At 43.0% G+C, this 27,138-nt stretch overlaps 1 protein-coding gene across 1 annotated transcript in view; it reads right to left on the reverse strand.

Annotated features, from left to right (window-relative positions):
• CACNA1C (calcium voltage-gated channel subunit alpha1 C) overlaps positions 1–27,138 on the reverse strand; it is a 754,651-nt gene that overhangs the window by 125,898 nt on the left and 601,615 nt on the right. The window contains 7 exon segments of the mRNA XM_055315403.1: positions 2,682–2,751; positions 3,086–3,206; positions 3,979–4,093; positions 5,753–5,873; positions 6,814–7,021; positions 23,734–23,959; positions 24,874–25,034. Of these exon segments, the coding sequence (XP_055171378.1) occupies positions 2,682–2,751; positions 3,086–3,206; positions 3,979–4,093; positions 5,753–5,873; positions 6,814–7,021; positions 23,734–23,959; positions 24,874–25,034 (1,022 nt within the window).

The following is a 27,138-nucleotide window of genomic DNA, read 5'->3' on the forward strand; positions in this document are numbered from 1 at the left end:
TGTTGAGAATTTTTGCATGTGTGTTAATCAGGGATATTGCTCTGTAATTCTCCTTTTTGATGGAGTCTTTGTCTGGTTTTGGAATTAAGGTGATGCTGGCTTCATAAAATGAGTTTGGAAGTATTGCATCCCTTTCCACCTTTCTGAACAGCTTTAGTAGAATAGGTATTGTTTCTTCTTTAAACGTTTGATAGAATTTCCCAGGGAAGCCATCTGGCCCTGGACTTTTGTGTCTTGGGAGGTTTTTGATGACTGCTTCAATTTCCTCCCTGGTTATTGGCCCATTCAGGTTTTCTATCTATTTCTGTTCCAGTTTTGGTAATTTGTGGTTTTACAGAAATGCATCCATTTCTTCTAGATTGCCTAATTTATTGGCGTAGAGCTGCTCATAATACATTTTTAAAATCTTTTGTATTTCCTTGGTATTGGTTATGATCTCTCCTTTTTCATTCGTGATTTTATTAATTAGAGTCTTTTCTCTTTTTTTTTTTTTGATTCTCTTTTGTTTTTAATAAGGCTGGCCAATGGTTTATCTCTCTTGTTAATTCTTTCAAGGAACCAACTCCTGATTTTGTTGATCTGTTTTACAGTTTTTCTGGTCTCTATTTCATTGAAGTCTGCTTGAATCTTTATTATCTCTCTTCTTCTGTTTGGTGTAGGCTTTACTTGCTGTTCTCCAATTCCTTTAGGTGTGAGGTTAGCTTCTGTATTTGAGTTTTTTCCAATTTTTTGAGGGAGGCTTATATCGTGATGTATTTCCCTCTGAGGACTGCTGTTGCTGTATCCCAAAGATTTTGTACAGTTGTATCTTCATTTTCATTAGTTTCCATGAATCTTTTTAATTATTCTCTAATTTCATGGTTGACTCATTCATCTTTTAGTAGGATGCTCTTAACCTCCATGTGTTTGAGTTTCTTCCAAATTTCTTCTTGTGTTTGAGTTCTAGTTTCAAAGCATGTGTTCTGAAAATATGCAGGGGACAATCCCAAAGTTTTGATTGTCTTCCTTTTTAAACCTTGAAAATACACACACAAGTACAGAGACTTGTGTAGTGAATCTCCATAGCCAGCTTCAACAGGAGTTGCTGGAGTATATTTTAAAGCAATTTCTACATATGTTAGACCCTAGCTATACACATGGCTACATTTATAAGATTGAACTGCAGAAGCACTACTGCAGGAACGCCTGGGTGGCTCAGCAGTTGAGTGTCTGCCTTTGGCTCAGGTTGTGATCCCAAGGTCCTGGGATCGAGTCCCACATCAGGCTCCTTGCAGGGCGCCTGCTTCTCCCTCTGCCTATATCTCTCTGCCTCTCTCTGTGTGTCTCTCATGAATATATAAATAAAATCTTTAAAAAGCACACACACATACACACTACTGCAGTAACAAAATAAACAAAAACAACTTAAAATCATTAGTTTCCAGTCTATATTCAATATTCCCTTAATTATCTCCAAAATGTCATTTTAGTTAATATGTTGATTCAGGACCAAGACAGAATTCCCCATTGACTTCGTTCAGCATGTCTAGCTCTTTCTTTGAAATCCCGCAAGAATTTCCACCCAGAAGAGGTTTCAGACTTCAGACACACTTCCTGCTCTTCCTTTGATCCAATCCCCAGCAAGCCACATTGTCTTTCTCTTGAGGTGGGAGGTAAGTGAGGATGGAATGATTGCAGCGAGCCTGCTTCCCAGGGGAAAGAAAAGATGGCTGCCAGTGCCCTTGCAGACCGGGGCAAGGGAAGGCCAAAAGGACCAGTGGAGGGAAGGCCAAAAGGAAAACCTAGCTTTGTTAATACCGGAAGAGGGTTTTTAGCCACTTAATGTGTTTACCAACCTAAATATAGCTTGACCTCCATAGAGAAGAAAATGCCAGTAAAACAACAGTCCCTTGCTTGTGTGCAGTTGACTGCAGGCTTGAAGCTGGTAGTAACAGCTGCAGTTGTAGGGAAAGGAAGGCAACCTCTGGCTTATATGGGATGTGGAGCTTCATGAAGCAGAGAAGTGAATTCTGGAGGGAGGCTTGAGGACCTCTGACAGTAAGCCCTCTCAAAGGAGCCTGCCTGCCAACTTATGTATCAGAAGATGAGAAGTCTGAGTTGCTAAGAGTTCTTTTTAAAATAAATGGACACTTGACGGGATGAGCACTGGGTGTTATTCTGTATGTTGGTAAATTGAACACCAATAAAAATTAATTTATATATAAAAAAAATAAAATAAATGAAAGCATTTCACAAAGCAACAAGTGGGACATCTGTGGTAGCAGCTGTCCTTGTGTTCAGTATTGCCATCCGAGTAAAGGCAAGACAGAGTCGGGATTTACTATTATTATTAAGTGAGTGTCATGCTGCAACAAGTTATATTAATAAATCATATAAGATAATGATTTTATGGCATAAGATATAATAAAACCTTAAATGCTTATAGAATCCACCTTCCAAAGGGCATAAAGGCACTGCTTAAACACAATTTATTAACTGTTATGTTGTTTTTATGAGGAAACCTGTAGATGATAACTGGTAATGCCTAACCACAGGTACAGAAGACATTTAGCAGTGCAAGGTGCTTGTAGAGGGAAACTGGAACCACTGGTCCCTGATACATAGCTACTTCCACATGGCTTTAGAATCTAGATCCCTACCACCAACCTCCCAACCTCAGGGTTAGGCAGTGGGATTGGTACCTGTATTTTCTGGGTTGGGGTAGGGACTCTTATCCTCATTTTCATTGGGCTGGAGGTCATCCATGTTGATCTAGGCAGCCAAAGGGAGAAGGAGGAAGAAGCCAGTTAGATACATTCCCTAGTTATAGAGTAGACTTGGAATTGCATCATAATCAGTGGCTGAGCTGTTGACTCAAAAATATATCCTTGTTATCTTGCATATACCCTTTAAGACATCAATAGAAGATTGAGACTCAACCAGTCTGCCTTCTCTTCAAATTGCTAGTGCTCCTTATAGGCTTTCTTCCACTAAGTCTCTTTCTTTCCTTCTTCCCTCCTTTCCATGGGTGTCTGACCTGGGAAGACTGTGTCCTCCTTCTCCCAGCAATGGCCCTGCCAGCTCCTGGAAGGAGATGGCTTCTTACCTTAGTGGTGGGTGGGGACTCTCCATCAGCTGTAATGGATTTCAGTTCAATTTTTTCCTCCTTGGTTTCCTCCACTGCTGGCTTCTCCACTATCTCTTGTTTCTTCTCTGGGCTGGCAGTCCTGGCCGGTCAGCAGGAGGAAAAATTAAAGGGATGTTTACTGAATGATAGGAAACATGAAGAAGAAATGAACCACTCTGTGGTCTCCTGGGGACTAGTAGGAGCAGATTCCCTGGGCCTATGTCCATGTGCCCTCAGTCACAGATGTCACTGGGTTGGACCCATAATGCAGGCACCTGGCCACACCTTGTTCTATCTGGTACTCAGCTGACCTCTTTCAGTTTCCTAGCTGCTCCATTCCCTGTCTGAATCAGAGAAAGTTTCTGGATCTGATTCAGGATTGGTTCCTGGGAGACTCAGTCCAATATCCAGGAAACGTGAGACCTATGATAGTCCCATTTAGACAAGAGAAGACAATGCAGGGCCTTATCTTGCTTTCTGAACACTGGAGGTAAATTATCAAGCAGCAAAAGGGAGTTAGTTATCTGGAACTGCATATCCCCTCTGAGTGGCAGCCTTCCTCCTCTCCCTATCCCTCACTCTCCCCACCTATCATGATTTCCCTTCTCAGAAAAGAATCCCCCAACTTCTTAAGTGGGTGGTGAAATCCAGCACCTTCACAGAGACTGTAACTCACGATGGTCCCTACATTAGAGCCATGGCAAGGAATTAGGAGAGAGGCCCAACTTTCTGTAGGAAGCCCAAACCCAGTGCCCTCTATCTGAGATGGCTGACAGAGGCCAGTGCCCAAGCTTCTCTTTATCACTAAAGGGGATGGCATTCCAGAACTGGGAACCCTGGGGCCCTGGGCCTGGGTAAGCTTAGAGGGTTACCTGGCCAGCTTCTTTCTCTCTTTCTCTTCTTCCTCCTCCTTTTGGGCAGATGTGAGGCTCTCAGCATCAGCCAGGTTGTCCACAGCAATGGCCAAGAACACATTCAGTAGGATATCTGTTTGTGTCCATTCTTAAAGAAAATGACCCTTGGCCTTGGGATTTTTGGTGGGCACAGGGAGCAGGGAAGGTGCAGGACATGCAGTGATAGAATTCTCCACAGAATGAGCTCCACGGTGACTCACTGTGAGAGTTCCCAGTCCAGAGTGTCCCTCCTCCCCACTACCCTCTTGGCTACTGGGAGTCTTCTAAGGGGTTGAGAGCAGGCTAGCATGCAGGCTTGAGTGGGCAGTGAGTGAGGCCGTGAGCCTGCCTTGCTCTTTAATTGCTAGGTTTCGTTATTGGTTTCCCCACTGAGATGACTGGTTGTAATTGCCATTATAAACAGCACTGTCCCTAGCAGAATGCAGAATGCTCTTAAGAGCGGTTCTTTAAAACCAGGCACCGAGGAGGTGGCCCAATCTCTGCCAACTCTTCATGTGAGCAAGTGCATACAAAGACCCTTGGAGTATTGAGCTGGAGCTGGCTGAATCTTGGGAACTTTGAAGTGAAGCGACCATTTGCCTCTTTCTATCCCCCCTCACCCCCCGCCCCGACCTTGAATAGAAACGCTGCAGGTCAGAGAACTGCAGAAGCAAAGGGAGTGTAGCTGCATGGGGCCTTAACATTTGTTAAGTCTAACTTCCACCCCTAGGCCCCCCAGACAGTTACCCCACTTCACATATCAGGAAGCCACAACCCATAGAGGTGATGGGCTTGTCCAAGGACGCTAGTGTGTACCTGCTCCTGGTCCCCTGGCATTGTGGCAGGGGCTTTGCATACATTATCCCATTAAACCTCACCATGACCCATTAAGTAGGAGTCACTAACGGTTCATCACCCCGTTTTATAGACACTGAGGTAGAGAGCTTTTAGTCTGCTGAGGTCACCAGCTGGTTAAAGGTGAAACCTGTCTGCTGACATCAATGCCCCTGCTCTCAGCACTACATTAAGCTATGATTTAAATCTTGGGCCAGAGCTGCTTCTACTTTACCATCTGTCTCTGAACACGACCCTCACACGGTTATGACCAGGAGGAGAGAAGACTGCCTGCGGCTTGAGACCGTGGAAACCTGCCCATGGCCTGGATCAGCGAGGACCTGTCAGGTCTGCTTGGTGAAGCCTGTCCAACTCTGCCTGGAACTAAAGTTCTGGAGAGCAGCTTCGGAGGGAGGGACACTGAGCAGAAAATAGGGAGGAGAGATGAAGGTCATTTCAAGGATGATGGCTCAGATCCCCTGGATTGTACTTCTTACCTCCAGTGGCACCAGCCTAGGGAAGCCAGGGCACCCAACTCCAAGTGCGTTCACACTATGTGAGTAGCTGTATATGCACGACACCAGAGGGCGTTGTTCACCTAGACTATAATGAGAACACACCTCTTGGAGTTGGGCGACACTGCATCCCAACCGGGTTCAGGAAGATGGACTACTATCCCGATCTATGCCAAAGCTCCAGGCTTCCACCAAGACCCACCTCCATGGCTAAGGTGGTTCTGGGACAGGACACATTTTCTCCCCAGAGCACACCTTTCCCCTGCTTGCCTGGGGGCCCTGTGGGCAGGCAGCCACACTTTTCAGCCCTGAGTCAGGACCTGCTGGGCACACGTATTTGGCATCGTGCTGCAGGCTGAGGGAGGGTGGGGCAGCAGGGAGGGGGAGGCAGGAGCAAAGGATACAGTTTCCACAGATGAAGAGGATGATGAAGTAAATACAGACTAACATCCCTGGAAAAGAGGGGCCGCCATAAGCCATGATCCCATCATACATCACCGAATTCCAGTCCTCCCCGGTCAGGATCTGAATGACACATTCCCACCAATAAGGGACACAGCGTTAGACCAACAGCAAACCCCAAAACTCCCCTGCCCTGCCCCACTGTCTTAACAAAAATCTAAAATCTCTTTTTCATCTCTTTCCCTCCTCTCAGCCCCCAGTTCTCCTCCCAGGGGTTCTGAGCTAATCACCTGGGCAAGTTTGACCCCATCCTTCCACAAAGTGCATGGGTCCTGGCATGATATTATTTGAGAAGTTACTGGAAGGGCTTCCTGGTCAAAGTATCTGCTTCTACTCACATACACTGCACAAGATGGCGGCCATCAACCATTCCTCATGGCTTTTACAAATGTGGTCACTGAGAGAGTACTATGCTGTTCCAGCTTTCCCCAAGATTAGTCATTTGGCCACTATCTTTAAGATTTTGGCCACATCCATATATTATTTTTCTTGTAAATCAATCTACTTTGAAACTTCAACAAGTGCTACTTTAGCTTTTCCCTACATCAAAGTATCTATGAAATGGCAAATTTGATGGGCTAGTTATATTTTTTCAGGGGCAAGCATGGTGGGTAGTAAAGACGGAGAGCTTCATCACCCTCCCCTCCCCCAACAAGGGCAGTCTGCTTTCCTTTGTTTATACTTCGGGCGTTCATATAGAATTTATTTGAATAAAGGGTTCTATGGTTAAGCAAGAATTTTTAAACTATATTTAATTATATTTTTTTCCCCAGTGGTCCATCCAACAGTGGAATTCCATGGGGGACTGAGGATAGAAGGAACTACAGAAAGAACTCGAGACTCTCCTGGGCATGGTCCCTCCATGGCTAATCTAGGCTGGCTTTGGTTGCCCAGTGCAAGGGTGAAGCTTCCCACCACTCTTTCAAGGCTCTTTCTCCTCCCAGCCCCAACCCCACCACTCAATCACCCTCCCATTCACATCCCAGCAGAGAAGAGTCCATACCTGAAACACGGTGAGGAGGGACTGCGGAAAGTTATCAAATGTGCTCCTCCGAGTCTGCATTTCATCAAAGTTGAACTTTCCTCCAAAGAGCTGCATCCCCAGGAGGGAGAAGATGATGATGAAGAGAAAGAGGAGTAGGAGCAGGGAGGCAATGGAACGCACAGAATTCAGCAAGGATGCCACCAGGTTGCTTAAGGAGTTCCAGTATCTGGGGACCAACATGAGGGAGATTAGTGTCCTTTCTCTATGCTTTTCTTAACATCACTCTTCATTCACACATTCAATAGAAATTTTAAGATAAATTACAACTCCTTCTTTTCCCCTTTCAGTGGAGTAGTAGTAGTGGTGTGGGTTGGGCTGGTAAGCTCATGATTAGAGTGTGGAGCTAGTTAATTCAAGGTCCCAGGATAGTAATGTGTAATGGCGAATAGACGGAGCTCAGAAGTCTGAAGCCTGAGTTTCAGCCTAGCTCTGCCAGTTGCCAACTGCTAGTTGCAGTTGGGAAAGTCACTTAACTTCCTTTCTATTTGCCTCTCCATCCGAGAAAATAGTGGTAACAGTAGCACATACTTCATTAGGTTATTGGGAAGATTACATGAGACAAAAAAACAAAAACAAACAAACATACAAACAAAAAAAACCCAGCCCACCTAGCAACAAAATAAAGAATAAACAAGTGGGATTATTTCAAACTATAAAGCTTCTGGTCAGCAAAAGAAACAATCAACAAAGTGAAAAGACAACCTATGGAACAGGAAAAAATATTTGCAAATATATAGCCGATAAGGGGTTAATATTTAAATACAGAAAGAACTCAGACAACTCAACAGCAAAAACAAAACAAAACAACAACAATCAAAAAACAAAACCCCAAATAATCCAAGTCAAAATTTGGCACAGGGGACACCTGGGTGGCTTAGTCAGTTGGGCATCTAATTCTTGATTTTGACTCAGATCATGATCTCCGGGTTCTGATATTGAGTCCTGTGTCAGGCTCCATGCTCAGCCTAGAGTCTGCTTGTCCCTCTCCCTCCCCACAATTGCACATGCGCATGCTCTCTCTCTTTCTCAAATAAGTAAATAAACAAAATCTTAAAGAAAAGGATGGTGTTTAAAAAGAAATTAAGCACAGGACTTGAATAGACACTTTTCTAAAGAAGATATATGAAAGGTCATCAAATACAGGAAAAGGTGCTCAACATCATTAGTCATTAGGGAAATGCAAATTAAAATGATCACCTCACACCTATCAGAATGGATATCATCAAAAAGACAAGAGATAACAAGTGTTGGCAAGGATGTGGAGAAAGGGGAACCCTGGTGCACTGTTGGTGGGAGTGAAAATTGGTGCAGACTCTGTGGAGGTTCCTCAAAAAGTTACAAATTAACTACCGTATGATCCAGTGATCCCAATTCTGGGAATATACCCAAGGGAAATGAAAACACTAACTCCAAAAGATATCTGCACTCCCCATGTTCTTTGCAGTATTATTTACAATAGCCAACCCAAGTGTCTATCAAGGGATGAGTGGACAAAGAACTTGTGGTATATAACACACACACACACACACACACACAGAGGAATGTTATTCATCCATGAAAAATGAGGAAATCCTACCATTTATGAAAACATGGATGGACCTTGAGGACATTACGCTAAGTGAAATAAGTCAGAGAAAGACAAATACTGCATGATTTCCCTACATGTGGAATCTAAAAGCAAAACCCCAAAGAACCAAAAAACCACCTACCTCATGGAAAGAGAGATCAGATTCATGGTTATCAGAGGCAGGGGGTGGGAGGAGGGAGAATTGGATGAGAGTGTCAAAAGGTACAAAATTCCAGTTGGAAGATAAATAGGTCATGGTGTTGTAATTACAGTATGATGGCTATAGTTATCACACCTCCATTATATTAACAGCAGATCCTAAGAGTTTTCATCAAGAAGGATTTTTTCCTTTTCTTTTTATTATATTTATATAAGACAATGGATGTTAACTAAACCTATTGTGGCAATCTTTTCATAATATATGTAAATCAAACCTGCTGTATGCTTTAGGTTCATACAGTGATGTGTGCCAATTATTTCTCAATAAAACTGAAAAAATATAATTCCTACTCTTAAAGAAAAACACCCTACTATAGTGCCTGGCACACAGTTGATAAAGGTTAGTAATTACTGTTATCGCTATTGGTCTTTAGACAGAAAAACACATTAAAATTATTTTTTCTCCAAGAATGCTGCTCTAAGCCCAGGCAGCAACTGGTCACCCATGGGTAAGAGAGGGTACAAGCCTTAGTGAGTTTTCCCAGATTTACCCTGCTGTCCAAAGAATTGGTTTTTAAAAAAGCCTCTCTTCTGGAGATTCTGATTCAATAGTTGTAGTTTCGGGCCCAGAAATCTATATTTTTAATAAGCATCCGAGATGATTCTGCTAAGCAGGCAAGTCTGGGAAATCCTGGGTTGCAGAAAACCCATCTCACCCACAGGGTGGGAGTCTGTGAGTAAAGTAGAGAGGTCTTCCCGGGCAGAGGTGGGCCATTGGTGGGGTTCCTTGGAGAGGAAGCCCCTAGTCCTTATAATCACAGACCCTTTCTCCACTGTAAATACAGAGGTTCTCCATTATAGCCTAGGGAAAATCCCTTCCTCTTGGAATAGGGGAGAGGTGTGGGCTGCTAATGGCTGCTGGATGTGTCTTGGGTCAGTGAGTGTAAGGAAACACAATGCATCATAGCCAAAGGAACACAGCTTCCAACTGCAGCAGGTACAACAACAGAGAAGTCTTACTTTCTTAGCTCCACCTTTGGCCTGTCTGCCTTCCAGGTCACGATCTTTACCTCCTCCACGTCAGGCATTCCCAGCTTATTACTAGTATATACAGTGAATTGTTTTTTTGCCACTTAACAGGGTGACATGCAAATCATTCCCATTATAGTCTCACAGCTGCACCTCAGCTTTGGTACTTCTCTCCAGAGAATAGTTCCATATTAGTTGAAAGAAGCATATGGGCCAACCGTTTGGATGTAAATGCGAACTTCTTCCCAGCCTGAAGTCTTTAATGCTCCTTTCTCCTTCACAAATTCAACTTTTCTCTACCTCTATTTTGTCTGCCAGCCACACTTCCTCTGTTTGCAGAATATTAATATATGTTTATTTGTATCTGTTCTATAAATGCTCTTCAGTGTTTTTCATTTGTGACAGGCTCTGAGTTCTTTTTTTTAATAATAAATTTATTTTTTATTGGTGTTCAATTTGCCAACATACACCCAGTGCTCATCCCATCAAGTGCCCCCCTCAATGCCCACCACCCAGTCACCCAACCCCCCGCCCTCCTCCCCTTCCACCACCCCTGGTTCGTTTCCTAGTGTTAGGAGTCTTCATGTTCTGTCTCCCTTTCTGATATTTCCTACCCATTTCTTCTCCCTTCCCCTCTATTCCCTTTCACTATTATTTATATTCCCCAAATGAATGAGACCATATAATGTTTGTCCTTCTCTGATTGACTTACTTCACTCAGCATAATACCCTCCAGTTCCATCCACGTCGAAGCAAATGGTGGGTATTTGTCGTTTCTAATGGCTGAGGAATATTCCATTGTATACATGGACCACATCTTCTTTATCCATTCATCTTTCGATGGACACCGAGGCTCCTTCCACAGTTTGGCTATTGTGGACATTGCTGCTATAAACATCGGGGTGCAGGTGTCCCAGCGTTTCATTGCATCTGTATCTTTGGGGGTAAATCCCCAGCAATGCAATTACTGGGTCGTAGGGCAGATCTATTTTTAACTCTTTGAGGAACTTCCACACAGTTTTCCAGAGTGGCTGCACCATTTCACATTCCCACCAACAGTGCAGGAGGGTTCCCTTTTCTCCGCATCCTCTCCAACATTTGTGGTTTCCTACCTTGTTAATTTTCCCCATTCTCACTGGTGTGAGGTGGTATCTCATTGTGGTTTTGATTTATATTTCCCTGATGGCAAGTGATGCAGAGCATTTTCTCATGTGCATGTTGGCCATATCTATGTCTTCCTCTGTGAGATTTCTCTTCATGTCTTTTGCCCATTTCATGATTGGATTGTTTGTTTCTTTGGTGTTGAGTTTAATAAGTTCTTTATAGATCTTGGAAACTAGCCCTTTATCTGATAAGTCATTTGCAAATCTCTTCTCCCATTCTGTAGGTTTTTAGTTTTGTTGACTGTATCCTTTGCTGTGCAGAAGCTTCTTATCTTGATGAAGTCCCAATAGTTCAGTTTTGCTTTTGTTTCTTTTGCCTTCATGGATGTATCTTGCAAGAAGTTACTGTGGCCGAGTTCAAAAAGGGTGTTGCCTGTGTTCTCCTCTAGGATTTTGATGGAATCTTGTCTCACATTTAGATCTTTCATCCATTTTGAGTTTATCTTTGTGTATGGTGCAAGAGAGTGGTCTAGTTTCATTCTTCTGCATGTGGATGTCCAATTTTCCCAGCACCATTTATTGAAGAGACTGTCTTTCTTCCAGTGCATAGTCTTTCCTCCTTTGTTGAATATTAGTTGACCATAAAGTTGAGGGTCCACTTCTAGATTCTCTATTCTGTTCCATTGATCTATGTGTCTGTTTTTGTTCCAGTACCACACTGTCTTGATGACCACAGCTTTGTAGTACAACCTGAAATCTGGCATTGTGATGCCCCAAGTTATGGTTTTCTTTTATAAAATTCCCCTGGCAAAATTAATAAGGCAGGAAACAACAAATGTTGGAGAGGATGCGGAGAAAAGGGAACACTCTTACACTGTTGGTGGGAATGTGAACTGGTGCAGCCACTCTGGAAAACTGTGTGGAGGTTCCTCAAAGAATTAAAAATAGACCTGCCCTACGACCCAGCAATTGCACTGTTAGGGATTTACCCCGAAGATTCAGATGCAATGAAACGCCGGGGCACCTGCACCCCGATGTTTCTAGCAGCCATGTCCACAATAGCCAAACTGTGGAAGGAGCCTCGGTGCCCATCGAAAGATGAATGGATAAAGAAGATGTGGTTTATGTATACAATGGAATATTACTCAGCCATTAGAAATGACAAATACCCATCATTTGCTTCAACGTGGATGGAACTGGAGGGTATTATGCTGAGTGAAGTAAGTCAATCGGAGAAGGACAAACAGTGTATGTTCTCACTCATTTGGGGAATATGAATAATAGTGAAGGGGAATATAAGGGAAGGGATAAGAAATGTGTGGGAGATATCAGAAAGGGACACAGAACTTAAAGACTTCTAACTCTGGGAAATGAACTAGGGGTGGTGGAAGGGGAGGAGGGCGGGGGATGGGGGTGAATGGGTGACGGGCACGGAGGGGGACACTTGACGGGATGAGCACTGGGTGTTATTCTGTATGTTGGTAAATTGAACACCAATAAAAATTAATTTATAAAAAAAATAAATAAATAAAGGTTAACAGAGGAAGAATTGAAAAAAAAAATAAATAAAAATAAAATTCCCCTGGCTATTCGGGGTCTTTTCTGATTCCACACAAATCTTAAAATAATTTGTTCTAACTCTCTGAAGAAAGTCCAGTATTTTGATAGGGATTGCATTAAACATGTAAATTGCCCTGGGTAACATTGACATTTTCACAATATTTATTCTGCCAATCCATGAGCATGGAATGTTTTTCCATCTCTTTGTGTCTTCCTCAATTTCTTTCAGAAGTGTTCTATAGTTTTTAGGGTATAGATCCTTTACCTCTTTGGTTAGATTTATTCCTAGGTATCTTATGATTTTGGGTGCATTCAAATTGGCAAAGTAGTCAAACTCTCCCTCTTCGCTGATGACATGATACTCTACATAGAAAACCCAAAAGACTCCACCCCAAGATTGCTAGAACTCATACAGCAATTTGGCAGTGTGGCAGGATACAAAATCAATGCCCAGAAGTCAGTGGCATTTCTATACACTAACAATGAGACTGAAGAAAGAGAAATTAAGGAGTCAATCCCATTTACAATGGCTCTGAATTCTTGAGGACAGAAGTTTCATTCTTCTATTCTCTCCATCTTTGTCCTCAGTATGTGTGTGATATGTGTGTGTGTGATAGACTGCCTGGTGCCTCAATAGGCTAGAGGTGGTAATACTTGTTCTGCTTAAAGCAAGAAGAGAACCTCTCTGGGGCTAGAATACCTGGCCCTCTTATACTTGAAGCAGTGTTTGCATCCCTGGCTGGAGAGGAAACTGCCTAGGATTTTGGTCATATTCTAAATACTGATTGCCAGGCCTCACTTTACAACTATGAAATTATAATCTTTGGCATTGGGGTTTGAGTAATTTTCATGCAACCCCTCCAACACTTGTCAGTAGGCTGGTATTTAGGAATCAATAACTTTAGGGCATATTTATAATGAGAATTTCCAGTTCTATCAGAGGGGAGAGGGTCAGCACATGGGTTAAGGTCACAAACCCTCTAGAGATCTTCTCTGTGTTCAACTGTCATGGAATATTCTGGAAAAGTCTTTATGGCCATAGAAGTTGGAAGCCTTAATTTTCATGAGGTGCATGGACATGAGGGAGATAACTCAAACCAGGCTCACGACTGAGGTTCAGAGGTGTCTGACAGCCACAGGGACCCTATAGGGAGGCAGACAGGGAGGCCCCAGACTGGACAGAGGTTTAGTGGGGTGGAGCAGCCAGGAGGCAGAGAGGGAAGGGGATGTGGGAGGAGATCCTCAGAACACCAGGGGTTCTTGGGAATATGGAGGCCATGGTAGAGAAACAAAATGAGTCACCAGTGGAAAAGAGCTCTTTGGAAATGCAGGGCATGACAGATGGCAGATAGTGAGTACCAAGAGGGGCTGGCAGTGGAGCAGGGGTGAGGGCTCTAATGGTCGGAGGGGTTGGCAGTGGGGTGGAGGATTTGATTAAAAGTGAGGACTCTTCTTATGCTTCCCCATTTCTCTCAAGATATCCAGGGAAAGTCTGTGTTTCTCTTGGTCAACCAGTGGTGGGCTCAGAACATGAGATTTGTGGAAGGACAGAACTCTTACCCCATCTTATCACTTAATAAGTGACAATTGTAGTTTCTGGCTCAAGACATAGCCCTTGCAGTCACCCTTCATGTATCTTTCGCCCCCCACATCAACAGGTGAAGCCTGAGTCTGGTCACTTCCCACTACTCTGTCACCAGCTGAGCCAGCAATCTTCTAGCTGGATTTCTGCCACCTGATGGACTGCCCTGCTTCGACATTTGCTCCATGCAGACTTTCTCCATGTTACACACATCTCAGGTGAAAGGCCCTTAAATGCACCATGCTTTTTTTTTTAACTTATTAGCAATGAATTATAACACATTGAAAAAACCATCTAAATCCACTGATACTTAAAAAAGGAGGGAGAGTCTTCCTTTACAGAATATATCAAATGAATAATATGAATGAATGAATTAGAAGATCACCCTTTTGCAGCAGCAACTAATTCAGGTAAAGATTATCACAGACACTAAAACCATAAGGTGAAACATCATTGGCGAGTAGGGTATTCATACACTCTCAAAGTATGACTCCATAGATTACTTATTAATCACAAAGAGAAAGAGTACCTTAACAGTGGAGAAATCTGGCAGACACTCCCTTAACCAAGTTTCTACACTTAGAATCACCAAAAACAAGACAAACTTATATTACATACTTCCTGACACGCCATGTGATGGGAAGTAAATAACCATCTATGTACTCCATACCCCTGCAGCAGGAGGCCCTTATAAACTGTAAGTCAGGGCAGCCCGGGTGGCTCAGCGGTTTAGTGCTGCCTTCAGCCCAGGGCGTGATCCTGGAGACCAGGGATTGAGTCCAACGTCGGGCTCCCTGCATGGAGCCTGCTTCTCCCTCTGCCTCTGTCTGTCTCTCTCTCTCTCTGTCCCTCATGAATAAATAAATAATCTTTAAAAAAATAAAAAAAATAACTGTAAGTCACATCAAGTCTTAACACAACTTCAAGTCCTGTTAGACCATGCAGGATCAGCCTTTACTGCCTCAATGACCATATCCCCTCCCATCTCCCTACTCTTTAGCTCTAGCTCAGTGGTCCTGGGCTGTCCCCTGAGCCTCCATGCATACTCTTGCCCTGGTGCCTGTCTTTCTGCTGTCTGCAGAAGTCTCCTCCAGAACTGTGTGTGGCTTGCTTCTTCAGTCCCTGCAGGGCTCTGCTCAAATGTCCCCTCACCACAGGGGGTCCTCCCTGACCAATTCTATCCCCATTCCTGCTTTTAATATACTCATCACCACTTGCCTCCAGAATATAAGGCTCACAGGAGAAGGGAGTTCACCTACTTTGTTCATATTCTCAGTGCTTACAACAGTGCCTAGTAAAGGAGGTGATTAATGAATATTTTGTTGAGTGAATCTTACTATGAATATGACATGTTTATACTTACTGGAGGGAAAAACAAGGGGACATGGGTTACTCAGCCACTCCTGTGTGTATGTATGTGGTGAGAGCAGGGGTGGGTTGGTGGTGGGACCTCTCACACACATACTTAAGTCAAACATACTTTGCCTGAAAGCAAGGAGTGGCTATTTGCACCTCTTCCATACCATTTCTTTTCCTATAGCTTCTTTAAATTCACAGGCAGAGTTTTTGAGGTTCCTGACTGTAACACTGCCTAAGTCAAACTATTATGTATCAAGGGAATAGATAGATGGTTGTCAGAGACGGGGGGGTTGGGGATGTGTACAAAATGGGTGAAGGGGGTCAAAAGGTACAAACATGCAGTTATAAATAAGTCCTGGGATGTCATGTACAGCATGATGACTATAGTTAATAATACTGTATTGCATATTTGAAAGCAGCCAAGAGTAAATTTTAAAAGTACTCATCTGACACACACACACACAAATTTGGAATTATACATGGTGACAGATGTTAACGAGATTTTTTTGTGGTGACCATTGTGTAATGTACACAAATATGGAATCATTATGAACACCTGAAACTAATATGTTATATGTCAATTAAACTTTCACAACAAAAAAAGTGATTATGTATCAGTTACCCTACAGAAAACATGGTTGTTCTGGCTTTGAGACCCTTGCGCTAGGATTTCCCCAAGAGCTCTGTGAACGTGTGTTTCCCTTGTGGAAGAACTCCCATCCTGGTGGCTCAAAACCAATGCCTGTGGGTTTGAGGGCTCAAACTAGTCTTGAAGAGACAAACTGCACCCAGGTACACAGACATCAGCCCTCTTCCTCCCTGGGTGAAAAACACCCAGGTGGAAAAGATGCTGCATTGAGACCCGTCACACAGTTAAGACACAGGGAAGACAAACAAATGGGTGTTTACTCTGTTTCCTTCAACTTCTCATGTTAAATGGGGCAAGGTGGGTGTTGCTCTGTGGCTGGTTTGACACCTGTACTTTTTGCTCCTTTGAAGCAGAATTAAGGTAGGAAAGCTGGTGCCAGTGGCCTAGCATTATAAGAGGTATACAGCTTGTTGAACAGACGGTATCCATCCCTAATGTGCACATGCTTGGAGATGTTTTATGTGCTCTCTAAAGGACTGAGACGAAGGGATTGTTGTATTGATGTTGTGGCAAAGAGCATTATTAGGGTTCAGAGAAGAGCTGGAATTTGGAGCCTGACATGCCTTGGCTGATAGCAGGAGATAGAGTTAGGGGCCTCATTACCACTGATATCGATGAAATTTGTAGGTGACAGGTGGCAGCCTCTGAACAGGGTGACATGAAATAGCATTTAAATGAAATGTTGGCAGCCCTGCAGGTCCTGAAGCACTCTCCTCCATAACGTCAATCTGATTGTTGGTGGCTGTTACTGTTATGGCGTGAAGATCAGATGATGCCTCAGGTCCCAGAATCACTCTCCTTTTTAGATATATTAGCTTCTAGACATAAAAACTAAAAGGGTTAACCACATATTAGCAATCAACCAAGGCTTTTATCCTAATCAATTAAAACCATGAAGCACACGCACAAAAAAAAAAAAAAAAAAAAGAGCTTTGGAGAAAAGTGAGCAGCAGCAGAACAGTAATGTCCTGGACCTCATAGAGAAACAGGAAAACGAAATATATTGTCTTCAGTGCAACACATGCATCCACATCTACAGAAGTCTCCATTCTATATTTGGGGATTCGCAGCCCTATATTCGCAGCCCCCAGCTTTTGAGACTCCCTTCCCCCTATCCCACCACTCTCTGACACTTCACTGGCCATGGTCATCCTTGAGATCAACTTTTCAATTCTCCTGTGGCTCTGAATCATTCTCTCCAAAGAGGTCTTTGCTCTCCCCATCCCCTATCCAACTCGGCCCACTGTTCCCTCTAAAAAGTAGAGAGCATGTGAGGGTTTTCTTACCTAAGCTATTTCTTTGTTACCTAAAATCCCTCACTTGTTGGCTATGGCTTCACTTTGGTTACCTTTTCCCTCTGCCTCTCTTGGCTTAAGTGACCATCGCCTGCTCAGGCATCCTGTATCTCTATCATTCTTTTTGCTCTAAGTCTGTTTGGGCCCTATGGACTTCTTTCTCCCTCATCCTCAATGACAGAAAGTGACCTAAGCCTTGCTTGAACTGGAATTTTCATCCTGTGAACCTTTGCTTCAAATAGCTCAGGGCTGGGTCCTTTATAGTCTAGGTATGGAGCAGATCACTGAGCCTGCTATAAATAAAAGATCTTCAAAATAAGAGTACCAATAGCTTTCGGGTGCTTTGTAAATGCTTCAGCCTACTTCCTTTCTGTTCTAAAGAGGTTCATAACTAAATTTATACCTGTCCCAACTCTTCTCGTCCTGAGAGATAAACCACCCCCCACCCCAACAAAATTCCTTTCAGTGTTGGTGGCAGTGATCTATTGTTGGTAGAGTATTTATAAAGCAAATTTCATGTGGTGAATCTATGTGGTATGAGGCTTCTGCACATCATTCCTGAGGGAGGGTGGAAGAATGCAGGTTATATGAGATACTTGGGGGAAGCACAGTAGGCTCATTCAGGGAGGAAGCTCAGCCTTGCCCTCACCTCTCCCTGTGCCAGCCGCAGAGACATATGAGGTTGGTGTACAAGGACTAGTCCTTCAGTAAAGTTGGTCCCTGGTTCTGTAAGGCACAATAGATCCTGGAGGAATTAGTGTGATGGGAAGCTGAATTAGGCATATGCTCATCCAGGAAGAGCCAAACAGAATTTTATAATAGGGTCTGGAATAGCCAGGGGCACAAGGCCAAATCTATCAATTTACTTCCTGCTGATACCTACTTCTGCTCTTTCCATCCTAAGAGAATGCACATTTTATGTGTTTTACTTTAGAGTCAAACCCTGCCTTGGATAACAAGTTCAAAGGTCTTGTCTTCTCTGTTTGTATCAGAGGTCTTGGCCACATTGAGAAAGGAACCTCCTGGGGTAATGTAACCTGGTCATGCTGGCAAGGCTGTCTGGTCTTGACCTCCTGTGAGCTCCTGGACCGCAGAGCTACTCAGTTCTGCTAGTGAGCCCCTGTATCAAATGTGTCAGGGTTAAGGAAGGAGCACATTCAAGTCATCCTCATCTGTGTCTTCTTAATCCCCAGTAGATGATACGAGCTAGTCACCATCCCAGAGAATAACCACCCTTCATGCTAACATCAGTGAGCAGGCTCTTGTGTCTGAGCTGCCTTCTCCATAGACCCTGGCCTGGAAACTGGGCAGATGCTAAACGTATCTCTTTAATAATGGTCTTTAAGGAGCTCAGAACCTTCATGGTACCCTTAGAGGGCTAGAGTGGGGAGGATGGGGGTGGTGTAGGATTGGATCAGATGCTCATGGCCAGACTGGCAATTGAAATGGAGACATTTAGAGCCTGGGGAATTTGTAAAAGGCTCTCACCTTGGGGCTCTATGGAGCCCATATGTGATCGTGATTCACCAGTAAATCTGTCTGTGCTGAGAAAGCCCAAACTCACATTTCAGGGCCTGGGAAGAGAGCCACAGGGGAGGAGCAGTAGAAGAAAGAAAGGGATTTAAGGTTTAAGAGAGAAAAAGCAAGGGCTGGAGGGATTTTAGTGCATTTAAAAACCAACTGTATAAAAAATGAGATGTGATTAGTAGATTGGAATCACATCCAAATTTAGTCTGAGGTCTTTCTTCCTCCCCACAGAATGTATACATACTTGATATTAAAAACTGGTAACATTCAAGAGCTCCCAAACCTCAACTCAGGAGAAAGAACTCAATCTATGATGTGGCTGGAAGGCCCACTGTCATGGGTAATGTACCCAAAGATGACAAAGATTTTGGCAATGTGGATGCCTCTCTGTTCTCACTAAGGCAGGAATCATGCCTTCTCTATTCCATAATTTATCACTCCTAATATTATCAACACTTAGGAATTAACTGATTTACAGTAGAGTACAAGGCTCCCAGTCTTCCTTTTTTTTTAATGAGACATAGAATGGGTGGCATTCATACACATAGTATACTCTTTTTTTTTATATATAGATGAATGTATACACTTTATTGTCATGGTTAGATTCTGAGTTTCTAGGTGATAAGAATTAAACATTAAAATGTCCTTATATCTCCTCTGAATCATAATACATACACATTTGATACATGTTATTTAATGAATAGAAATCTAATACCTCATTGACACGGAGACCTCTATCAGCAACTAAGGCAAAAACATAAACAGGAAGATGACTGTTGCTAAGCACACTTATTTCAAAATTTCACATAGTATACTCTTGAAAGCATTCTCAGATTTTGACAAAACACTCAAAAAATAAGCATGCTAATTATTCACTTTCATCACATATCATATTCATATTTGTAATATACTGAAGACTTCAGGGAGCATAAAGAGTGGGAAGTCCAGACCATTCTTGCTCGTTCATAAAAGCATTTGGGAATGCAAATGGCCAAAGGTGAAGGTGTCACAGGAACAATATTGAATTTACTTGTATTTATTTTTTTTTTGGAAAAGAAACTGTTCAAAAACTTTGGTATTGCAGCTCCTATAACAAAATACTTGCTACACACTGTTCAACTTCTCTGGACATACTACTGTGTTTTGACATCATGGTGGAAGACTCTAGGTCTAGGTTAGTATTCCAAACTCAGACCACAGGTCAGGACCTATGGTGAGGTGAGGAAAGGGAAACTTGGAATTATAGGAAGGGATACATGAATCCATATATACACCAAGCATTACAGCATTCTAAATAAATAGCCTGTCTTGTGTATAAGTTACTACTTTTCAAATGTGCACAGGTGTATAGGAATTAATAAAATTAAAATAATTTAAAAACTTTGCTGAATTCCTCATAGCTCTTTATCATTATATGTTTCTCCAGTCAAGAATTCTCAAAAAGTACAATCTTAACATGGTTAGGGGCTACAGTGTAGAGTGTAGATGAAAGAATCAAGATTTCCAATGATATATGAAAGTCCATATTTTAAGGCAGGGAAGAGGACAAAGGACAGCAGCAGGAAATTAGGCAAGGGTTCTCAAGGTGAAGTCATTGAACTACCAGCATAGAACTCTCTGGAAGTTGCTGGTCAAAATCTCTAGTAGTGTGGGTCCTTCATGAGTTCTCTTAATGAGTCCAACTAAGTTTGAGAATCAAAATCACTGGTTCAGAATGCATTGTAAAAAATGCTTCTTAATATACAAATATTGAGATATCACAAAATATTCTCCAAAAGGTTTAAAAATAAGAGAGAGAAATATGCTTTCTTGATGGCAGGACCATGCACAGATGACCCATCTTGAGGGACCATGATGTCTACTCCCAGCCCATATCTTAGGTATTGTCTCGGTTACTAGAGTATATTTGAGACAAGGTTCAGAGGGGCATGGGATTCCCCACATAGTTATAGACTCTATGTTGTTTTCCAAAAGCTCCCAGAGGGGTCAGAGGCTTTCAAACAGGAAGATGATGGCCTTTGCCAAAGGAACTTCCAATTAGATAATTAAATTATTCTGTTTATAGACTTTATAGAGACCTGAAAATACCACCAATCTTTCTTGTGGAGGAACTACAGGACACTCTCTGCAAAGACAGATTTTAAAAAATGACTTCTTGGCAATAGTTTCAGCTTAGATATAAATTATTGATTAGAAGTAGAATGACTGTCAAATCTCTTCAAGATGCTATGACAATATCTAGGAACAAGAATTCTTTTCTATAGGAATCTAAAAAACAAAAGCAAAAACAAATTCCCAAACACACAGACTTTTGAGAATTATTTAGGGGGCACTGAAAACTGCAAGTGAAAAATAGCTTTCATGAGACCCAAGGAGGAGCAAGCAGAATCAGAGAAGACCTAACATCAAGAACCAACTTGTAAAAATTCTTTAAGTCGTGTCTCTGGGACGAAGATGGCAAGACAGTTTTGCAGTCAACTCCACAGTTCACGGTCATGGTTAGGAGCACAGAACCTGATGTCAGACAGATCTGCTATTTAATCCCAGCTTCACCCCTGAGCAGTTTCTGTGGCCTGGGAAAGTGACTTAAGTCTCTAAATCACAGTTTCCTCATCTGTAAAATAGGAATAATGATAATAGTGTCCTGTTCTGACCCTGTCTTACAGATGATAAAGTCCTGATGCATGTTAATAATAATTGTTATTATATTTCTACTACTTTTACTACAAACTAAGGGTTTTCTGTAATGTCACGATATTCAGGGCATTCAGAAAGAGTTTTTTTCTAGGGTGAGAAGTGTTAAACACATGGGGTTAAATTCTGCATGTTCTTGGAATCCATCCTGTAACATTAAACCTTCTTCCCCAGGGACTCTCTCCTGTTCCTGACTTGCCGTAGCACGTATTCTTCCCATCCCACCATTTGCCAGCTCATTTTATTCTGTCTTAGATTTTCTTTCAGTGGCTCTCAGAGCCTCTACTCTCCTTCCTCCAAATAACAACAATGATAATAATTAGATTAATAATAAATCCTCTGGCTGTTCAGTGTCCCTGGGCCTGGCACTAACCCCTGACCCTTGACAATACCACAGGAATGAGTATATGCTGGGGCATCACTGAGAGAGCCAAGAACAGAACAGCAAACCAAGGGTGGCTTTGCAAGCCCTGACACTCACGCAGCTGAATTCAGAACACACTGAGCAGGGTGTGGTTACTTCTGGGTCTTTGAATGAAAGGTACCAACCCCATCCTCTTTTATCCCCAACACAATCCAATTGATGGTTTCAGTGTCCCTATTACCAGCTGGGCTCCCAAAGCAGAGACTCTTATAGAGGAAGCTTGTACCTCTGGGGAGTAGAGTTTGAGCCCCCTCTCTACCACATGTTTCTAACATGTCCCTTCAAGGTTGACCACAACCCATAGTGAGAAATACCTATTACGCTGCAACTGAGACATATGTCCCAAAGATTTTTCTGAAACAATGCTTATGACCATGTGAGGCCTTCTGATATTTTCCTATTCTATTTCATTCTTTCATGCAAAATGAAAATGTGAAGAAATTGGAGCCTGTATACATTACTAGTGAGAATGCAAAATGGTATAGTCTCTTCAAAAAACAATTTGGAAAACAATTCCTCAAAATCTTAAATGTAGAGTTATCAAATGATTTAGAAATTCCATTCTTAGGTATATATACAAGAGAAATGAAAATGTACAACAGTACAAAAACTTGAATATGGATGTTCATAGCAGCATTATTCATAGTAGCCAAAAGGTAAGATAAACCAGATGTCCATCAACTGATGAATGAATAAACAAATTCAATGTATATCCATACAATGGAATATTATTAAGCCATAAACAGGAATAAAGTACTGACACATGCCATAACATGGATGAATCATGAAATCAATATACTAAGTGAAAGAAGCCCAGTCATAAAACATCACATACTGCATGATTTCATTGATAGGAATTGCCAAGAATAAGCAAATCTATAGAGATAGAAAATAAATTAGTAGTTGCCACTTGGAAGGAAGGTGGGGTAATTGATGAGTGGGTATGCGTTTCTTTTGGGGTGACGAAAATGTTCTAAAACTAAATTGTGGTAATGGTTGCAAAACTCTGTGAATATATAGAAAAAAAACTGAACTGTACACTTCAAAGGGGTGGATTACATAGTATGTGAGTTATATCTCAATAAAGCTGATGAAAAATGATGGTTGTGATCCAATCAATTGATTTCACCACCCCAAATGGGTCTCAACATAGTTGAAAATTACTGTCCTGGAGCATGCTGCCCACCCCCATACCCCCGCCTGTGCCTGTCCTCTTCATGAGAATCATGGCTTGACCTGGAGAGTGGGGGAGGCTACAGTCTTTGGGTGGGGGGATGTACAGGCAGATGGAGAGGAGGTGAACGTGTGGAAGGAGGGGTGAGAGCCATCTGTGGCACAATAGCCATCATCTTTCTCCAGTTAAGGAATCCTGACTGCATTTTCGGCAGCACATGCACAGCAAAAGGACCACATAGTTCATTCTCTCTAATAGCTGGGATGGCCACAAGAACAGAACCTTTGGAGAAATCTCTGCAAGAGCTCTGAAAGGGGCTGACTTAGCCAGGGTGGGTGCCCCTTTGGGTCCCTGCCTTCTCCCTGCTTTCAAACATGACGGCTCAATCTCTGGAAGCCACCTAATAACCCTGGAAGTGGAGGGCAGCCCTAAGGCTGTCAAAGCAAAGGACAGAAGGGGACTGCGTCCCTGATGACTTCTTGAAGCTACCTGGGTTTCCCACCTCTGCACTTCGTTTATATAACAAATCCCGAGTTTGTTTATGCCACTGAGTTATCTCTGGTATTAGCAGCCAAAGGAATTTCTAAATGATATGCCATCTAAATGAAGAAAAATTCCCCTCCATCATATATGAGACAAGAATAGACCTTTTAAGAAATAACAGCTACTCTCCCACCCAGGCCTTTCTGCCTTTCTTGCCTTCTGGAAGAACTTCTCCCCAAGTCCCAGGTCCCAAGGGACATGAAAAACAAATACCTTGTGATTTTAAATATCCGTAGGAGCCGGACACATCTCAGCACAGAGATGCCCAAGGGAGACATGATCTTGGTCTCCACCAGGATGGTCTCCAGGATGCCCCCACACACGATGAAGCAGTCGAAGCGGTTGAAGAGGGACACAAAGTAGGCCTGCAGGCCCAGGCTATACATCTTCAGCAGCATCTCTGCCGTAAAAAGGGCCAGTAGTGCCTTGTTGGCCGTGTCTGGTGGGTTCAGGCAAGGGGGCAGCATCCCAACATGGGAGTGGGAGGAGGGAGGCACAGAGGAGGAGAAAGGAAACAGTAATTATCACCATCTCCCTTTCCAGCCAGGACACCTCTCCCCTGTGTTGTTGCCAGAACAGAACAATTGGGGCCAAACTGACAGGAAAGGGGTATCTAGTTATAATCACAGTAAACATCATCTACTACGCATCAAGGGTTTGTGTGCTGATCTTTATTCTTCCCAGCCACTTTTTCAGAGATGAGGAGTGAGGTTCTGAGAGGTGAGTAATCTGCCCAAATCAATCAGCCAAAAGGGGGAGCCAGGCCCTTAGTAGTTCACCCTCTATACTGGGAGGCCCACCAGCACCGGGATCTGTTTGACTCCCTGGGAGTGGAACTGAGGCACTGGCTAGGGGTCCAGGGGAGGGTGGTGGATATTAACTGCCCATCGAGAACAGCTCCTCATGCTCAGGCCATGACAGTCCTCTTTCCTGGCTTTTTGCTCACCTCATCCACACGTGTTCTGGCAGACCTACCTGAAGGCTATATAGTAAGGCCTGAAGTACTGAAAATCCAATCTGGGAAGTTGGCAGCCAAGGGCCCGAGATGGCCAAATGAGAGGCAGCATGTGTCCTTGTCACCAGCAGTGACTGTTGGGACAGGCAGTGACTGTTGGGATAGGCAGACTGTATGGGTCCAGCCATATGAGCCACATCGGTTTACAATGAAGTTGTGCATTTTACTATGGGGCTGGCAAGCTGTCAGGCCCTTCGTGTCCCCAGCATGGTGCCTGCAAAGAGTCACAGCCACTGGCGGTGTTCCCATCAACTTTGTGCCTGTGACTATTTCCTCCCTAGGGTTCAGGGCTGAGTTAGCAAGAGTAAGGCAGGATAGTGCCAGGGATAGCCTCTCACCTTGGACCTCTGTGAGCCAGTGGGGCTGATTGTAGTGTTCTGAGGCGATGGTGAGTGTGTTGAGGAACACCAGGAAGATCACAAGCCAGTAGAAGACATTAGACTTGACTGCAGCACGACACTTTCTTCTGCAGAACCGATTCCACCGGCGCCAGTAGCGGCTGGAAAAGGAGCAAGGAGAGAAGGAAAGAAGGAGGCAGAGGTGGCTGTGAAATTCAGTGTTTTTCTAATCTGAAAGGCACCATCATGGTTTCCTTTCTCCCCTTAATGGACCTGGCCTCAGCAGAGCGGTGCAATCTGGTGGTGAGGAGATAAGCTTCCTGTCAGGTGAACTGGGCTCTGCTTACTTATGTGGTTTTGGGTGTGTGTGGCCCCGACCCTTCTAAGCTTTGGTTCTTCCATTTATAAAATAGGAATAGGGCCAAGCTCACAGGGTTGTTGTGGGGATTGATAAAATACCATATAAATGCATCTGGTATTAATGTGTATTTTTATTTTATAATAATGACATTATTCAAAATTGTATTGTACAAATTAAGAGCATTATTTGTAGTGATGGTAGTAGTAGGACTACTAATGTTTACCATTAATGAAACCTCATCCATGCTTGTTATTGTACTAGACATTTCTCATGTCTTCTCTTTAATTAACCCTGAAAAGCAGATGTTACCCTGATTTTGAGGATGAGAAAACTAAGGACCACAGAGGTTGAGTAACTTGATTGTTACCACACAGTGGCAGAGCCAAACTTGGTTTTCTCCCCTCAGCCCAGTCTCTTGCCCAGATGCTACCTATCTATAAAGTATAATGGGTAAATCTGGATCAGAGGTTCTTTGCTTTTATGGCATTATAGAACATTTTGAGAATCTCATGAATGGTTACTTCCTTTGTTCAGAAAAAATGAGCATACCCACACATACACACATCTCTATATATAAGTTCATGCAGCACACGGCCCCTTGGAAGCTTGGCCATGGTCCATATAATATTGCTTTGGTCTCTTGGTTAGGGATTTATGTCAGTGATTCTCAAACCTGGCTGTACATAAAATTACTGGGGGGAAGCTTAAAAAAACCCATAAGCCCTCACCAGTACCTAGGCTCCAACTCCAAACCAACTAAATCTGATTCTCTGGAAGCTGGGTAGTTTTTAAAGCTCCCCAGGTGGTTCTAATCTGTAACTATGGTTGAGAACCATTAAGCTAGATGATCCCAAGGAGTCACTCACATTTTAAAATTCTATGATGGAAGAGTTTATAGCTTGTCCCTAATTTCATCCTATTTAGATACAGCAAAAACTACATATCTATGTTTGGTAATTCCATTGACCAAACATTTAATACTGACAGTAGCAATAAAGGAGAGAAAGAAGGGGATGCTGGAGAGGTGCTTGGGAGGGAGACCACAGAGGCCAAGCTGAGGATTTCCAAAAAGAGACTGGTGGGATTTGATTTTAGAAAACCAAGCAACCAACAAAACAATGTCTAGATCAGGGGAAGTATGAGAAATGCTCTTTCGGCCATCTGAACTGGAGATGATGAAACAGTAGCCTTATTAATGGAAAAGAGTACACTGAGTTGGCATGCCATTTTAGAGGCAGAATCAATAGGACTTTGAGCTTGACTGGATGTAGAGGGTAAGAGAGAAAGGTACGGAAGGGATAGCTAAAATTTCTAGCTGAGGCAATTTGGAAGAGTGGCTCCTGTAACCAATTTAGGTACAGACAAGGAGAAGCAGTGCTCTGGGCAGGGAGGTTGCTATGAGGAGAAAGGAGGGGCACTCAGCTCAGGAAGTAGGCCTGTGGTCATGTATGTAAAGAGACCCAGCAGGCAGTTGGAAGGCAGAGCCCCTGTTTGGGTAATAAAGAAGGCAGGGGGAGGAACAAAGCAGCTTCTCAGAGCAACAGTCCATGAGTATCTGTATTCAGGTCTATTTTAGGTTTCCAGAAATGCAGACCCCACTCACCCCCAGAATTGCCTTTCCAGATCACTTGACTTTATCTATATTTTCTACCTGCTATCTGTGGAAAATCCTGTTACCAAATCTTTGTTAACATCTATTATGAGATTAGAAACGTGAGCAGTACATCTAAGAAGAAAACTGTTTCCTTGGAACAGCAGGGAGAACTTAGCTTTTGGCTTGCAGGACAGGGAGGGAAAAAAGAATTAATCAAATAATATTCTGATCTGACCCTAACTCACTGAAGTGCTCTAATGCCATCTCCAGTGAGTGCTATGCTATGGAGAAGCTGGAACTTGTCAGGGAC

This window comes from Nyctereutes procyonoides, unplaced genomic scaffold (genome assembly GCF_905146905.1).
Source record: "Nyctereutes procyonoides isolate TBG_1078 unplaced genomic scaffold, NYPRO_anot_genome, whole genome shotgun sequence".
NCBI lineage: Eukaryota > Metazoa > Chordata > Mammalia > Carnivora > Canidae > Nyctereutes > Nyctereutes procyonoides.